The sequence below is a fragment of the Propithecus coquereli genome, unplaced genomic scaffold, assembly GCF_000956105.1.
Source record: "Propithecus coquereli isolate 6110/MARCELLA unplaced genomic scaffold, Pcoq_1.0 Scaffold541, whole genome shotgun sequence".
NCBI classification, from domain to species: Eukaryota; Metazoa; Chordata; class Mammalia; order Primates; family Indriidae; genus Propithecus; species Propithecus coquereli.
Window position 1 is genome coordinate 584,267 of NW_012151297.1, and position 18,437 is coordinate 602,703.

The 18,437-nt window shown below is 33.7% G+C and overlaps 1 protein-coding gene across 1 annotated transcript in view; it reads right to left on the reverse strand.

The window, feature by feature from the left end:
- Position 1: 1 nt before the first annotated feature.
- TRHDE (thyrotropin-releasing hormone degrading enzyme) overlaps positions 2–18,437 on the reverse strand; it is a gene marked incomplete at its 5' end in the record, with an annotated part of 176,482 nt that continues 158,046 nt past the window's right edge. The window contains 5 exons of the mRNA XM_012657456.1: positions 2–515; positions 756–2,355; positions 7,445–7,526; positions 10,919–11,059; positions 11,585–11,752. Of these exons, the coding sequence (XP_012512910.1) occupies positions 2,212–2,355; positions 7,445–7,526; positions 10,919–11,059; positions 11,585–11,752 (535 nt within the window). The remainder of the gene's footprint in view (positions 516–755; positions 2,356–7,444; positions 7,527–10,918; positions 11,060–11,584; positions 11,753–18,437) is intronic.

Consider the following 18,437-nt stretch of genomic DNA (forward strand, 5'->3'; position numbering starts at 1 on the left):
TATCTTTTCTGTTACATGACTTCAGTGGTAAAATGATGCATGTTTTATACTTGCACAGGAGTGTGATATTTATTATTGTTATGTTTCAGAACTTTTCCCTTTAATTAAGAATTTCATAAATGTGATGTGTGTAGTTGGATTTTATCATTTCTGATTGGTGGGATAACTTTTAGATCTTAAACTAAGCATTACCATGTCTTCTTTACACCACATGGAATACTTAAAATGAATGTATTTGAACTGAATGCAGTGCTGAAAAATCAGGTAGGAGTAATAGGTATTAATTGCTTAAATAATAAAATTCAATTTTTGGTGGTACTTATTCTATGGATTAGGAAATTGCTCTTCTTTTCTACAAATTTAAAATAATTCTATGGCTCCAGTTTCTAAAACCTTTAATTTATTTTTCAGTATTCCGTGACTATTAGTGTTAGAATATACTTGTTTCAATGATTTGCAAGATTTGGAGGAATGGAAAGCCTCAGGAAGATAGGAAGTGTTCCACAAATATTTGGCTTATGTATAGTAGTTGTATTGGTAATTTATAATCATAAACTTAAAATATGTTAATTAGGAAATTGCTCTTCTTTTCTACAAATTTAAAATAATTCTATGGCTCCAGTTTCTAAAATCTTTAATTTATTTTTCAGTATTCCATGACTATTAGTGTTAGAATATACTTGTTTCAATGATTTGCAAGATTTGGAGGAATGGAAAGCCTCAGAAAGATAGGAAGTGTTCCACAAATATTTGGCTTATGTATAGTAGTTGTATTGGTAATTTATAATCATAAACTTAAAATATGTTAATTTTGAAGCATCTAAGCGATGTTTGAAGAGCTGGCCTACTGGGTGAGAATACCATTTAAATACATTTGTGTTACATAACACACAGCCATGAAAATGGTTATTCAAAATTCCCAGGTAGAACAGAGTTGTCAGTGCCAAAAGAAAAGCTTTGTACATTAGCACAAGAAAAGTAACTTTTCATTTTAAGGGATGGTACAACTGGCATCAAAGGTCATTAAATGCTGATAGACCCAGTTGAGGTATGGCTGCTTAATAGAGGATTAGAGCAACACAGACAGAAAGACCAACACATAGAGAATTTTTAACTCTCTTGACTACCCCAAATAAAGTGGGAAAACAAGAGGGAAAATAGACACTTCCTCAGCACTGATAATTATAAGTTTACACTATTGTTTCATGCAATAGGAGGTTTCACCAAAAATGATGACAGAATCTATATGCAAGGATGCTACTTAGGAGAATTAGAAGAGTGGTTAATTTATATATAAGTTTTGTTTGAATTCATCTTCATGTGGTAGAATAGACCATTGTTCAAGAAGTAGATGGAAAATCCATAACACTTGAAAAACTTAGGCAATAGGAAGGAAAATGTTGAGATAAATTCTTCTAAGCTTTTTCCAAGTCTTTATAAGTTTATAAAAAGAAATAAATTTTCTTTGATCTGAAGAGATTCTTTGCACATGTGCAGTGTACAACATACTATATACATACGGGGCTTCCCTATGTACATATACATATGCATACACTATCGATATGCCTTTTAAAATGTATACACAACTTCAACTCAAAGAAAATGAGTTAGCAACCACATTAATCATTGCCAGACAATCCGAGTGCTGAAATAAGTGTTGTTAATCACTTATTGGGCTACTTTACCTCTCACATTGCCCTTGACTGAGAACAATTCCCTTTTTTTAGTTTTTCTTCCATTGTAACACTGATTGTCATATATAATTTTTGTGCTTTTGCGTAATGCCCATCCTGGATGTAACATATATTCACATACAACATTGGACATTTTAAACAAGCATGCTGGAATACAGGCAGGACCATACATCCATGCACAGAATATTCTGAATATGTTTTTCCAAACTGACTGCAACATCGACATGCATCACTATCATATTTGGTCCTGTACAGCAATGAATGTACAGCTGAAGCAATCATGGCTACTTTCATTTGCAAGATTTTCTTTAGAGAAGAACACCCAGTAGAGAAACAAAACAGAATGAATGAAACAAATAAAAAATATCCCTCAAAACCAAAAAATTAAAAAAAATAATTCCTCCCACATGTTAACACTGAAAAGCTGGCCATTTTCCATGTAAAACATTTTCCTCATTCCACATAAAGCAGGTCTTCTCTCAAAATTCTGAGTTGAATTGTTTATAAGAGACATGTATTAATGTCTCAGAGCCTTTCCTAACCATTGGAAAAGCTCATCTTGATAAAGCATTTTCCAGCGCACATTAGCTTCAACAGTTTCCACAGCTCGTGTGAAAGAAGCAGCAGCTACGCCATCGTAGCTCTTCATGAAGTTCTTTAGCTGAAAACCAAAATTTTAAAATGGTAAATCTACATGTCTTAAAATGAACTCGTGCTCAACATATATGAACAAGAATCTATTTTAAACAAAGTGCCACAATCGCTACAGAAGGTATATTTAATATTGTGGAGTGAGCTTGGTAATGAAATGAAATATAACAGATTGTGTCAATTAGATGTGATGTAATTGATTTGGAACAGAAAGGAAAAAAGAATGGACATTACAATTTAAATAGCTCCAAATTCAGCTTCATGTTTCATGAATAGACATGAAAACAGACATCTTTAATTTATATTTTCAAAATAGGTTGATGGGATTGTGGCAAAGACTAGTTACAATTGCAAGGCATATACAATGTATGAAGTAACCTTAAAAACTAAATATTCACTTTCTGTTCGTAGAGAGAAAATTATTTCTCATCTTCTCCAAATAAGTGGTATAGGGCTTGACACTATCTTTAATGTCAAGGGATTATCAAAGTTATTGGGTGGTGGGAAAAAAATGGTGCTCTGAAAACTGAATGATTAATGACATTGCAATCACTTGAGTAACTAGATTTAGAAAGAATAAAGGAAGAATATGATCTCATTTAGCTAGAGAATTTGAGTATTTAAGTTATATTTTTAAATGTTTTGTCATAGTTTTTATTAATATAAGATTTTATTCAGAGACTTCACACACTCTGGGAATACTCAGTGATTTTACTTCAAGAGTAAATACTAGCAGTTTTTCTTTTCTGTTCAACATGTCTTAAGAAACTGGCAACAGATCAACAATTGTGATGCTAATAAACAAATGTGAAAAATCAACTTGCAACACAGAAACATTACGTGGCATAATTAGTGTGGGGTGTGATTCATCATGCGGTGGCGCCACATGGAGGATATGGCAGGAGGGCAAAGTAGTGCATCAAGATTGGCTCAGGGCAGGGAGAAACGGTGGTGGTGGTAGGGGGTGTTCCAAATGTAGTTAATTATACCTTTCTGAATTAATTTAGAAATCATTCCGTGGATAGCTTGGTTTGCTTATGATAGTATTACTTTGATTGCATGATACTGATGGGTTTTCTCAAAGTTTATCCTCTACTCTCCTAAAAAGCCCTTTGCCCAGGAGCATTAACAGTGAATAACCATATCTCAGAGCTATTATATATCCTTTAGAAGATCTCAAAATCACTATGCTTTCATAACTAATATGTGACATAGCCAATGTATAACAAAGAATTATCTGTGCTGTCCTTAAAACTGCTTTGACATTTGATCAAATTTACACATATTAAGGAAACAGGAGGAAGGGAAAATATTGGTATTTATTATCTTCATTATTCCAGGAACCATGCTACATATATATATATATATATATATACACGCACACACACATATATATAAAAATCATAATTTTAAACTTTGATTAACACACTAATACATTTATATTTATATACTTATGTTTGGACTCATTCAGTCTATATGCTTAAAGCAACAAATAATGCATTTTATCTATTTTGAATTTTTTGTTTAATTTATTACAAAAGTATAACATTACAATGGCATTATTGACGTATTATGTCAGTTAGGAAAAATAAATTACATCTGCTCCTTTTAAAATACGTTTAAAATACGTTCTGCTTTATCACATTCTTTCCTAGGTAGTCACTGAATACACCACATAGTGATAAATGACCCTTTGGCAACTTTAACTCTGAGGAACATGTTCTTGGCCTCTTTATGAGATAGAAGGCAAGCCGGCCTGAACACATGGAGTAAAACTCTTAAGTCCTCCTTCAAGGCAAACTATGAGTTGAAATACGAATGTGTTATTGACACAAGGATAGTAGGTCAGATTATCCTGCAAGAGAATTCTCAATAGAAAATGTAACTGGTGGATCTCTAGAGATTCATTTCTTAAATCACTATTTAAGTGCACTGAATACTTCCCTCGTGAGCTCAGAGAGCCTGGGGTAACTCATCTGCATCTTAAGAGGACCTTATTCATCAGAACACATCTGGCTCACTTTCCACAGTTGCCATAAATTGATCTTATGCCCCATATTCCTCCAGAGCTCTAATGGCAAACATGCGGTCAGAGCAGCCGTCTTGCTAGTCCTAGAGCGTGCTCACAGCACCCTATAGACCCCTGCTGCACTGGAGAGGGCTCACAGTAGATGGAAGGCATTTAGCATTCCAGTTTGCTTATTTCTTCAGCTCTTTGGTGGGTTTTCTGCTGCCATTAATTATTTTTTATTGTGTCTCCTAAATATTCATCCTACGTTATGCTTTTATTTTTACATGTTGCAAGTTAGACACTTTACAAAATAACATTTAGTAAGATGGCAGTGTCCTTTGTGCTCTCTGAACTTCTTAGCATAAAACTTCTAGGCATGTCTATTAATTTCTCTATTTAAAAAGATTTTAGCATTTTTAAAAACTTCTTATTTCAGGGTACCCTAGAACCCAACATCGTAAAGTGAACTTTTTAGAGTAAATTGCAAAACATAATATACTCTTAGTAAGTATATAAATGAATAGAATTAGCTATTGCCCTATTATGAGGTTTATATCTTCTATTTTAAAACTGTAAATGGGATGTCTGGGATGCACAGGATCTATGTTCCTCTACAACAGTGCTATAAATTAGGCATAAAAGGCAGAAAAATGGGTGTGTAAAAGGATTGGTTAATGGGCATTAGTGTGGAAAAATGATAATGACCCTCTGAAGTTCCACGAGATTGTATCTCCATTAGTTTAAAATTAAGGAAATGATAGATTGCCTTGTGGAGAAATAGTGTTCAAATTGCTAGAGCCATGTAATTAAAAGGAAACTCTAGTTTCAGGTACCAGAATGCAGTCTTGGGGAAGGGACCAGGAAACAGTATAAGTTTCTCTGTTGAATGTACCTAAAGCTGTTGTAGATCATTAAAATCTCAAATGAGTTTTCAGAATTCATGAAGATGCTGATTCCCTTTAGATCTATAAACCCTTGGAAATGAGAATTGGCCTATCTAAAGGGAGCACATTGGATTTTCTGCTTATGGAGCTCATGAGTTATGGGAGAAGGAGACTGAATATTCCTCAGCTCTTTCCTTTTAAGAAAGGGCAGTTATCATCAATACAAACCAAAGCCCCACCCCACCCGACAACGGTGTTCCCCAATCCTATAGACGATGATTAGATGATGAAAGTATTAAAAACCCTCAGGCAGAAGCTGTTAAACTATAAAGTCAGAGCAAGGAACTCCTTAGTGAAGGGATTCGTCACTCATTCCACGGAGAGTTTGTATTGTGAAGGTAGCTGCTTTGCAGATAATGAAATAAAAGCCACAGTTTAGTTTCAGTTTTGGAATTGCACCTTTCATGATGGGCAGACGTTGAAACATCTAAAATGGCAATTAAAGTGTAAAAAATTAAATACATAAGTGAAATGTGTAAGACAAAATGGTCAGTATGTGATCAAATCAATTAAATGTCCATTTGAAAGATTTTTTTTTCATATGGCCTGGGTATTACCAAGTCAAGGACAATATGAAAGGCAGACAGAGTTAGAGGAAAAAGGGAAGAAGGAAGAAGGGATAGGGGATAGGAGAGAGGTAGGGAGGAGAGGGGAAAAAAGAGAGGAAGAGAAGAGAAAAAGGGGAGGGAGCATGAAGGGCGCAAAAAGGAGGGAGGAGGAGAGGGCAAAGGAGAGGGATCTTTCACTTTTGTGTTCACTTCAATGGCTGCACTGGTTGTGACTAAGTAAATCTTTCATTCTCAGATTGTTGAATGTAACATCATGAAATTAAAAGTACATCATTTAAATACAGAGCAAATTGGAAGGAATCATCAATTTAATTGCTCTTACTTTCTGTTTCCTATGGATATGAAAAAAGTCCATTTAGCTTCCTTTATTAATAAAATATAGTAAAAAGTATTCTGGGGCTTTCAAAACTAAATCCTTCAGGGTTGGGAACACACACAGCAGGAATAAAAGCTGAATTTCAAATCATTACAATCAGAGACTTAGCTTAGCTTAGCTTATGGTGTGAAAGAATCCAACTTAGTGCATGGGGGATGATCATAGGAAACAGAGCAATATTAGACGACATTAAGGATGGTGCCAGGGTGGATGCTGCTCGGGGAATGCTGCATGCTGGGATTAGCTCTGGGTCACAGCATAAGGTACTCTGCCAGGGAAAACTGAGGAAGCCATGATTCACAATCCAAATATCAGCTATATTTCATAATGGAAAAGAGCAGCAGAGGAAAAGGCAATAGGATATTTGAAGCCCAACTCATTGTGATCAGTTAAAAGAATCTATATTTCGCTCCTCTTTCCTGCCTACTTATCCCTCCCTATTTCCCATCTCTTGTATATTAGTGATGTGAGTTAATGATAAAACAAACAAACAAACATAAAACCCCCAAACCTAGGTGGTTTAAATTTCCAGAGAAATAAACCAGAAAGAACATAAAAAGGAAATGTTATATACTCTGCAACCTGAACACTACTCCTTAAAAAATCAAGTTTATTTTCATTAATGAAATTCATTTGTGATTGTACCAAGCAGAGTTTTAAGACAAACTATTAATGTCAATATGTATTGCTAGATATATTTCCTTTTTTTGCATAAGAATTTGTTTCATTTAACAAGCTAGATAGTAGGAAGCATTATTATTATGTCCAGTTATCCGTTATCTATTTAGGACTCACCACAAAGCAGTAACACTAATCAATCGTCTATACATCAACATCAACCTCGATCCTTTGTACAAATACTGAGTCACTGATGGGACTAAATTAGATTCATAGAGTCATTTGAAGAGCAGCTGAGTGGCTCAATGATTTCTGAAGTGAATTTTGGATCTCCAGGTTTGAAAATCATTGCATTCAAACACTTTTTGCAGGCACTTAATGTTTAATATGTTAGAAATATCTTTGCAAATAATGAATTCAGTCATCTTTAATATGGGGATGTGGTGTGTGTGTGTGTGTATAGATGTGTATGTGTATAAAAGGAATGAATATGAATCTGCTGGAAAGAAATGGTTGAAGTAAATGAATAATTTCATAAGTTTATAAAAGAAAAGAATTAGAACTCAGTTTAAAATACTTACCTCTTTGAGTTCACCTTCAGTATTAAGAAATTCTGTGACTCCACTGATAAGTTTGGAATTCATAAATAATGCTTCTCCATACCTTAAAAGATAAAAAAAGTCTTACTGTCAATACAGGTAGTAATTTAAAAGTAATTTAAAAGATATTACCATACATACCATACCATATTCTCAAGCGTTCCATTGACCAATGTTGTCAGAGATCTCCAGATCTCTGAGCATTCAAGGTGGTTTCTCTGGGGAATTAAGGAGGTGAAAAGAGGTGTGGCTATGGGATACCATCAGATCCCACTTGACTTGGTTCTCAGCATTTCAGAGAAGTCTAAGCTGTGGTAATTATTTTTAAAAAGGAGGCCCTCTAATCAGATTTAGGGACTACTAGCATATTTCTAAGCCAAAGCCTGAGAAAGAAATATTTTAAAATTTTCAACTATAAAGGAAACCTAACTTGGAAAAGGATCCCAACAAAAGAAAGGACTGCAAGACCAACTTGGGCATCATCACTATGTCACACAGAACTTTTGGGCCACTCAGTCATAATTGACATTTGCATTTTACTATTTCATTCTTAGAAACTGAGCCAAATTTCTCAAAAATGCTCCCCCAAATATTAGCTTTTTGTTCATGTGGATATTAAAATAAAATATCTAGTCATTCATTTGAATTGTATAATCCTTATACCACAGACACAATTACTTGACTTTGATACAGGCAAGGAACTATTTGTGTCAGTAAGTTGGAAAGAATTCTCATTTTACTGACTTTTCCCCAATATGCTAAAGATACCTATCACAGGCTATCATTCTCTTAGAACTAAGGTAAGAACACTAAAAATAAGACTCTGGGTTTTTAGAAGCAAAGGTCCAGCCACTGTTATAAGAGGTTTTCTAATACTTCCCTAACATGGGATTTTTAGTAACTTAGCTTCTGGAGAATTGAGTTTTCTCATCCATAAAATGAGGGGACTGAACTGGATAACCACTGTGATTTGTTATAATTCTAACATTTAATTATTTCATGGGAAAAAAGTTAACTACTTAGTTACTACTTTGTTACTTAACAAACAAATAAACATTCAGTAACAATATAAATGATCATCAGTAATCAGTATATGGTTACAAAAGTGGCCTATTATCTAGGAAAAAAAATTCTTTTTCTAAGAGAGTGTCAATTGTTTCTGCTTATACTGTCACATGAAGATGAATAAGGCACAATCCCTTCCTTAAAGATATTCTGCTGTCCAGTTGAAGAGCTAGACACATAAACAGATAATTTTCATTTGATGTGGCTAAATGCAGTGATGATAAAATTACACACAGTGCTCACAGAAGGTCTCTTTAGCTGTGGGCTCTTGAGAATGGCTTCCAGGAGATGATGGCATCCAGATTGAGTATGAAATAGTTCTGAGCAGCAGGGAAGAAAGTAATTTTAGGCAGAGGACCAACATAAACAAAAGCTAAGAGGTGTGAAATGACATGGTGTGTGCAGATAACTAAAAGAAGTTTGGTATTAAGAGGGCATAATTTGTGAGGCAGGAGATAGAAGAACAAGAGGCTGAGGAGTTATGCAGAGAACATATTAAGTAGCTTAGATTGTAAGTGTGGCACAGAACCATTAAAAGTTTTACAGCAGGGAAAACACTTTTGCTTTTCAGAAAGATTCTTGGAACAAAGGAAAGAGGCTAATGTGTATGTGTGTAGTGGGTGAGTATAATTACAGAGGCAGAGAGACAAAGAGGTGAATATAATTACAGAGGCAGAAAGACAACGGCTATTGTAAGGTACTAGCAAGAGTTGAGAACCTGCAGTAGAGAAGGGATAGTAAGAAAAGTAAGGAAGAATTCAAGAAATATTTAGGAATTATTAAATTGATAAGACCTCAAGCCTAACTATTATATATAGCCAGGGAAAAGGAGTAGACTTCCAGGTGTTTGGTTTGAGTGATAGGTCAGATGGCTGTAAGATTTACTGAGAAAGAAGACAAGGGGAAAATCATGGATTTAGCTTTGCAGGCACACTCCAAAAGAGGAGCTCCATGGGCAATTGTTCATCACGGGGTGAAGCTTAGGTGAGATGTTTGAGTTAGAGACATAGATTTGGGACTGATTGAAACCATGAGAGTAGACACCAGCTAAAATCAGGAAGAAGCTGCAGAGTGAGAAGAAAAGAGTACCTTGGACAGAGCCCCCATGAACTCCAATGTTCAAGGATCGACAGAGGAGTAGGAGCAGATGAAGATGCTCCTATTTCTCAAGATAAACACTATCACATATGTAGATAGGCTGAAACCTTAACCTTTCCACCTTTTGGGTGGAGATCACAAACTCTCAGCGAGACAAAATAGGCATACCAAGAACAAAACATTTTTTGGTAGGCAATAAATGATATATGCCTATATATGCATTACATTGAACTCTGAACTACACCACTCCCTAAAGAAACTGTGTATTGCTAGATATTTGATATTTTTAAGTGAAATGCTTGTATACATTAATTTTACCTTAAGTGTCTGACTATTTACTCTACTAGATCCATAACAACGAAGCAAGCTCTAATATTCCAATATCTGAACTGAAGATACAAAAAAAGTCAATATGTCTCACAGGAATATCAGTGCTTTTTGACAATGAAATATCTGTGGATAGAAATGTGTTTTCATATGACAATCCATTCCAATTAAACTCATTATACCAGGGAAACTGATAAAGGTGTGCTTTATATATCAGCTTTTAAGAGAAAGAACAGTAGGTCTGCTTACTGTCTGGGAACATTTAAGGTAGAGAAAAACATGAAGCATCTACATGCTCTATAATAAATTTAATTTTAAAAGACCTTAGAGATTATCACAGTAATAAATTAGCATGTATTATAATACATTTAAATACATAATGAAATATTTTCTAAAATTGAGGTTAAAAAATTCTCACCATGAAACAAGATGTCCTGGGAATAAATTTTACTGCAACTGGAATCATGCATTGATTCAAATGATTAATGTTCCTTCTCTACATTATGGTTTTATTTCAGGTGTTTTATGATATTCATATTTAAAGAAAATTTAAAACAATTCTACAGAAGAAATTAAAGTTTTCTTGTTATAATACCTTTATATCTGATTTATAAATTATTTTTTCTATAACATGTTCAAGATATAGAGAGTTTAATGATATGATTTCTTCAACTTTGGACAGTTTGATACATTCTCCAGAAAAGTTGCTGGCTAAACCTTTTGCATTTTCCCTGTTTCCACAAACAATTAATTAAGGAAATCAGTCTTTAATGCATGAATAATGTTATAGAATCATTAAAATAATTCTGAGTTTCACAGGAGTGGCTAGCCCATCTTAGTTGAATATTTTAAAATCTAATCGTATTATACATATCTTAGGTGTAACACAAAAGTTGGCCCTTTATTTCTCATATGCCAGTTTTAATTTACTCACTGAAGTATGAATGATTGAATTATTATTTCTACCTGGTATTTAATATCTTCCATTTATCTCTGAAAAACTTCCAGGCAAGGTCTCGGCCATGTGGATTTCGAGCTACATGGATTATGACATCAATTGCATCTTGATCCAGAACCACCTCAGAATTCAGTGACAGATTTAGAAGCCTATAAGAATAGAATTGCGGAGAAATGTTTAGTCTACTGACTTAAACATTTTTATAATATTATTAAAATTAGATGGTCTAGTTTGTCATATTCTTCAAAGGAGTAGTCCAGTGCAAACTTTACTAATATAAATCTATCAATAGAACAAATTTCTGTTTATAAAAGAAAGAGGATCAAACTCATAGTATTTTAATTAAATAGATTAATTCAACTCTAAAAGTCTTATGGATGGAGAAATCATAAGTCTGATCCAATGATGCAAATTCTTTATAGAAAAAACTTCCTCTTATAATGAAATATTTTCTTACACATGTATATAAATTACATAAAATAATTTATCATTAAAAAGATATAATCTCTCAAGTAGCTTTAGTCATGCTAGCATGGCAGTCTTCATCATCTTTAGAAAGATATATTTTAGGGTAACTAACACAAAATCGAGAAAATAAAAGCAACTTCAGAGCAGTTTGATTAACAGGGAATACTTTCATTACACAAATAAATTTAGAAAATGAATTGGCCTACCTATTTAATAAATTTCTGTCATCACTGCAAGTTAAGGCCTCCAATAATATTTTCTTCTCAGAAATTGCTGTGGTAGAGTGGAATTTCATCCATATAAATTCCCAGACATCCTCATCCAGTAGTGACACTCCTGTACAGTAGACGATGTCTCTAACATTTAGTGGTATTCTAAAGAAGCAACCCATGTTGGTTTTCTGTTAATTAAAAGCTTCATAGTATTGAAAATAAAGATGGATATTGCTTTACTACAGTTTTTAAAAAGATAATTTTGTTAATTAGATTTTACCTAAAAGAGAATAATACTATATAGTAATAATATTCAAAAATATCATTGACTGAATAAATAATGTCTTCATTCAAAGGTTGTTTTTAATATAATTTTTGTTTATATTGTTGAAACTTTATTTAAATAAAAACAGTAAAATAAAGGCTTTATATACCAATAAAAAGAAGGCAATTTTTATTTTCATCAACATTAATATACTTATTCTCCAAAGATTTTGTTATCATAATTGGTAGATCCAAGATTAACAACAAAACACTGGTTTGGATAAAACAGAAACATTTTCTCCTAAATTCTTTGGCAACTTTTTGTAAAAGTATAAAAATTTTCTGAAACTATTTTCCAAATTTTGAAACCTAGAAGATCATAAATATATATGATAAACAGATAATAAAACATAAGCAGCAAATTATGAGAAGGCAAAAAGTTGTTTTCCCCATGTTTATAAAAATGACTATTAAAATACACTAATATTTGACTTTGACTCCAAAATGCAGTGTTACTACTGTTACAGCGAGAAACTATAAGTCAATTTATTAGGCTTGGCTATTCATCAATTGTAAATTTTCATGTCTATTTTGCAGTAGCAATATTTTTACTAAATATTATTCCTTTAAATCTCAGTGTATACTCCACATTTACTGACTTTTTAAAATGTATCTCTGAAAGAATGTCCCAATACTATGAAAAAGTTTAAAAATGTAATTCTGCCTTTTAAAATTTTTATTAGTCTATTATTAAATTTTTCATTTATAATTTGAATGGGGTTAATAATTACAAACAGATTTCTATGGATAACAAAAAGAAACAATGCCTTTGAAAGATTTTGGACCTTCATGATTAAAACACTTCTATGGTTAAAGGAACATTTGGCAAACAGGAGGAAGTATCTCAGAAACTACTGGTCAGATCATCAAAGTCTCATTTTGTTAAGTGGCTAAGAAGGGTATTATGACATACCAAATGTGTAGAATTGTTAAGACATATCATACAAAATTCATAGTTCCCCGGAAAGGCTAAAACTATAGTATTGCATGTTTTCCTACAAATAATTAAAGTATTTGGGGAAAAGTTACTTTAACTTTGCTAACTCAAGCCATTTTTCTTTGTGGTATTAGAAAACAAGAATTTTGTTCATTTGATTTGTTTTTAAAGAAACAAAAGAAACACAGACATAGAATAAACTGTCAAAGAGCATCGTATCTTTCTCTTGTCTTCCATCTTGGCCCTAGATCCCCTGTAAAAAGTACCAATAAAGGTTTCCCCAATGGTTGGTGACATGTTCTTTTCCCTGCTCTGTTTATGACCAGATATGACCAGGGCATACCTAAAATCAGTAAGGAAAGCATTGCAATGCCACAAAATTTTGAAGAGTGTGCTCAATCCTGGTAGATACAATGTGAGATTACAGAGATGCCTCCATCTTTACCAACTTCAATAAGAAATTTAAGAGACCTTGTCTTTCTCTTAATCAACAGTTATAAAAGAGGACAAGTCTTTTCCACCAAATATTATAGGATACAGAGCACATTGCATTATTGCATGACTTTGACCGAGAGATTGATGTAAAAACTTGTAAGATAAAGCAATAAAATATCTACTAAAATCACTAACTCACCAATCAATGCACATTTTCATAATATTAGGTATCATAATAATAAACTACTTTCTAAGGGAAATTATTAAGCTATTAATATATTAAAAAGAATATAGGGATAGAGCCTGTTGAGTTAGGTTTATTATCACCTATAGAACCAGTCTCCAGTATCAACAGTTTCAAGCAAAAAAGTCATATAGAGATATAAAGGAAAAAATGTAGCAGCAGATATTAAAGTATGTTGTCTGCAAAGTACTTGAGTGTCACATATTATAGTCACCATTAAAAGTCTATATATTAATATTTGTTATCCAGTAGGTGCTATTGGCTAATAGTGAACAGTGTAAGAACCATATACAAATGAATAAAACAGTGTGTCTAGTCCAAAGCCCTGGACACTGGCTAAAGGGGCATCACAGGTAGAAAATAACTTTTTGTGCAATACTATGTTCCAGTTTACACATCTTATTTTATTTAGCATACGTAATATCTATATTATTACAATTATTTATATCTGCATTTGTATAATGTCTCTATTATCAACTTTTTGCAGCATAAGGAGCTCTGTTCTGAGAGAAGATATTTTGTACTATAAAAACTATACAGTAAGTTGAGAATATCTATACGTGAAAGTCTTTCCTGTTTTTCTCAGCTTAGAGATGGCTAATGACCATGAAAGCAGATATACTGGTTTACATTAGTAGTAATAATTAGATTATTATCACTGAATTCTGCTTTTTCTTATTTAATAAAACACTACATGATAGAAAGTAAAAACAATAAAAAATTTAAGTAAAGAGTAGTATATCCTTTTTAAGTGTCGTTTTTTCTTTAAATTTTATTTTATTGTGATAAAAGCACTTAACATGAGATGTACCCTCTTAACAAAATTTTAAGTGTACAATACATTATTGTTGACTATGGGTAAAATGTTGTAGAGCAGATCTTTAGAGCTTATTCATCTTGCTTAACTGATACTTTATGCCCCATTAGTAATTAGGAACTCCCCATTTCCCCCTCCCTTCAGCCACTAGCAACTACCATTTCACTCTTTAATGCTGCAAATTTGACAATTTTAGATATTTCATATAAGTGATATCAGAAAGTATCTGTCTTTCTGTGACTAGCTTATTTCACTTAGCATAATGTCCTCCAGGATCATTAATGTTGTCCATATTGCAGAATTTCCTTTTTAAGAACAAATAGAATTTCATTGTATGTATGCACGGTACTTTCTTTATCCATCCATCTGTTCATGAACATTTAGTTTTTTTCCACATCTTGGTTACTATGAATAGTGCTGCAATGAATAGGTGAGTGCTAATATGTCTTTGATACCTTGATTTCTTGATTTATCTTTTGGATAAATATGCACAAATTGGATTGCTGGATCATATGGTAGTTCTATTTATTTTTTGAGAAACCTCCACACTGATTACTATAGCAGCTGCACCATTTTACATTCCTACCAGTAGTGTGCAACGGTTCTAATTTCACCATATCCTCTACAACACTTGTGTTTTGTTTTTTTGAAAATAGCCAACTGAGATGTAAGATGATATCTCACTGTGGTCTCAATTTGCATTTTCCTGATGATTAGTGATTTTTTTCATATGCTTGTTGGCCATTTCTATATCTTCTGTGGAGAAATATCTATTCAATTCCTTACTCCCTTTTAAAAATCAGATTAATAGTTTTTACCTAGTGTGTTGAAGGAGTTTCTTATTTATATTTTGGAGATTGACTCCTTATCTAATGTATGGTTTGCAAATATTTTCTAACATTCTGTAGGTTGTCTTTTCACTCTGTCGATTGTTCCCTTTGCTGTACAGAAGCTTTTGAGTTTGATGCAGCTCCACTGTTTATTTTTGCTTATGTTGCCTGTGCTTCTGATGTCATATCCATGAAATCATTGCCAAGACCAATGTCATAAAGTTTCCTCCTACATTTTCTTTTAGAAGTTTATAGTTTCAGTTCCTACATTTAAACCTTCAAATCCTTTTCAGTTGATTTTTGTGTATGTTGTAATACAAGGGTCCAATTTCATTTTTTCTTTTACATGTGAATATCCAGTGTTCCCAGCATTGTTTGTTGAAAAGACTATCCTTTCTCTATTGTGTGTATTTGACACCACAATCGAAGAAGAGTAATTGACCATATATGTGTGGATTTATACATGGGCTATTTTGTTCCATTGGTCTATACATCTATCTTTATGCCAGTACCATACTATTTTGACTACTATAGCTTTGTAACATATTTTGAAATCAGGAAGTATGATGCCTCCAGCATCACTCTTCATTCTCAAGATTGATTTGGCTATTCATGGTCTTTTGTGGTTCCACATGAATTATAGGAATGTTTTTTCTATTTCATTAAAAAATGTCATTGGGTTTCTGACAGGGATTTCACTGAATCTGTAGATTACTTTGGGTAATATTAACATTTTAAAAATATTAATTCTTCCAGTCCATGAACATGGGATTTTTTCCATTTGTGTCTTCTATTATTTCAACAATGTTTTTAGTTTTTAGTATACAAATCTTTTTTTTTTTTTTTTTAATTTTGTGACAGGGTCTCACTCTGTCACCCAGGATAGAGCGCAGTGGCATTATCATAGCTCACTGCAACCTCAAACTCTTGGGCTCAAGTGATCCTCCTGCCTCAGCCTCCCTAGTAGTAGTCCCAGGTGGCTAGACTGTGGCAGACCTGCCAGAGCTCCAAGATTGCTAAAGCAGATGCTCGTTCTTTGGGCCCAGCCAGAAAAGTTGGAGCACAGGATGCACAGATCAAATCTTTCTCCCTCTAAGAGGTAGCTGAGAACTGGGATTTTCCAACCACTTCTGTGCTGAGGAAGGGGAAAAACTACAGAGTCTCTTAGCTCAAGCCACCATCTATATTCTCTCTCAGATAGCTAGACTTTTCCAGATCTTTCGGAGCTCCAGGACAGGCAAGATGGAAGCTAGTTGTCTGGGGAGCCCTTTTGAAAATGTTGGGATACTGTATGTAAAACCAACCTCTTCTCTCCCCTGAGCAAAGCTGGGAGCTAGGGCATCTCTTCCTGATCACATGACTCTGTGCCAGGCTATAGAGATTCTGGTGAGTGTGTGTCCCCAATCACTCTCCTGGCTTTGATGAGTTTGAGTTCACATTCCCCAGAGGTGCAAGAACCTTTTGATTAGTTTCTAGATTTCTCACAAACAAATTTGTCCATATATTGTTGCCGAATCAGTGTGTTTACAGGGGTAAGGAAAGTTGAGAGCTTCCTACTCCACCATCTTGTTGACATCACTTTAAAAATTTTAGATCCTTTCGGAGGGTGCCATTGCCAAGCTCTGGGCCTAACCAATGACCTGCAGAGTAATTCCAGTGCATCCAACATATAATTCTCTGAGGGTTGAATTGGCCACAGAAGTAATCTCTAACCTCTTTTTTAATTACTTCTTTTAAATCCAGATTTTAATCAGTCATCTTTGAGAAATATTTGATGTTAGAAAGACTAGATTTCCAACAATAAATATTCATTCTGCTCACCAGCATTGAAGTCAAACTTGTTAAAACACAGCTTCTGGGTGACTGAAAATGTTAGGAACATTTAAGGAGCTGCTATATGGCAAGCAAGAAGAAATCTCGAAAGGACAACTAGCAATGAAATGTTGGATAAAATGACAGACCACCCTGAAGGAATCCAAGATAAGTCCTGGGCAGAGAAAGTCTTTGAAGGCAAAGCTGCCTAGAACAGGGACAGGTTCTGCATATGTATCTGCAGCCACAAACCAAGAGAAAGAAGGCATAATTTGGATATGCTTTAAAAGTAACTGCTATTCCAATTTTAGTCTTGTCAGCAGCCATGCCTTTGTGCATAGCAGGTGTATCAAATTTGATAACCATGAAAATAAAACATATATTTACATATATAATCAAAAGTCTGCTGATAGTCCATTGAAAAATAATTCCTAACATATCACGAAAGAAATGGCTCTATTAGCCCATGCCAGGAAGTGCAATTGGATAAGTTCACATGGTTCCTTAGAAGAGCAAAGAGAGAGCTGATTAGTCCAAGAATACTTCTATGATTTTTTTCTAGTATCTCTCCCCACTCCATCAATTCCTCATCTTTCTTACCTATCTACTAGATTAAAAAAAAATCAATGTGAAGTTCACAAGATCATTTTTATTCATCCCTGAAAATAAAACAAGATTGGTAAGCACTAAACATGCCAAAGGCCCTCAGTTCTCCATGACTCCGATTGTTAATGAAACCCCCTTTTGTTGCTGAATTTGTAGAGATGTTCTAATAACATTTCAGCAAAATGATTGCTCTGGGGACAGTTTAAGATCTCTTTGTATAAACCAAAGTCATTAGGAACAAATGAAAAAGCTCACTTGTTTATAAAGCACAAGCTAAAAAAAAAACAAAACCCTACAGAACCCATAGTTATGAGCAGTACAAACGAGTCCTGTGAGACTCTTGACATCAGGATTACCAGGAGAGAGGGCCCCTCCTAGTGAACATGAAAATTGTTTATAAGAATGTGAATATCCCCACAGTCATTTCTCTTTAATTGCTGCTTCAGAAGTAAATCTTTTAATGGAATTTTATCATCTGGGAAGGAAAGCTGTGTTTGTTTTTCTCTAGGTATGGTATACATGAACAGTGAGCTAGTCTCTCCTAGCTACAAGATGAATGAGGTAACGCTTAGCCAAAATAAAATGCCTTTATCTTTGTAGGGTAGTAACATTGTAGAAATTATTACCTAATTAGTGTAACTTGTATTATACTTTATATTCCATTCTCACTTCAGATAGGATTATAACAGAGACCATTTGTATGATACAACTTTTGAAAGCACAGAAGTTCAGTTTATCATTTTGAAATAATTTATCTTCATATTTCAGTGACATATTTAACTATTATTTTATCTTGCTAAAAGCAAATGCCTAAAAACGCCAATGCTTTGGAGGTAAAAGTT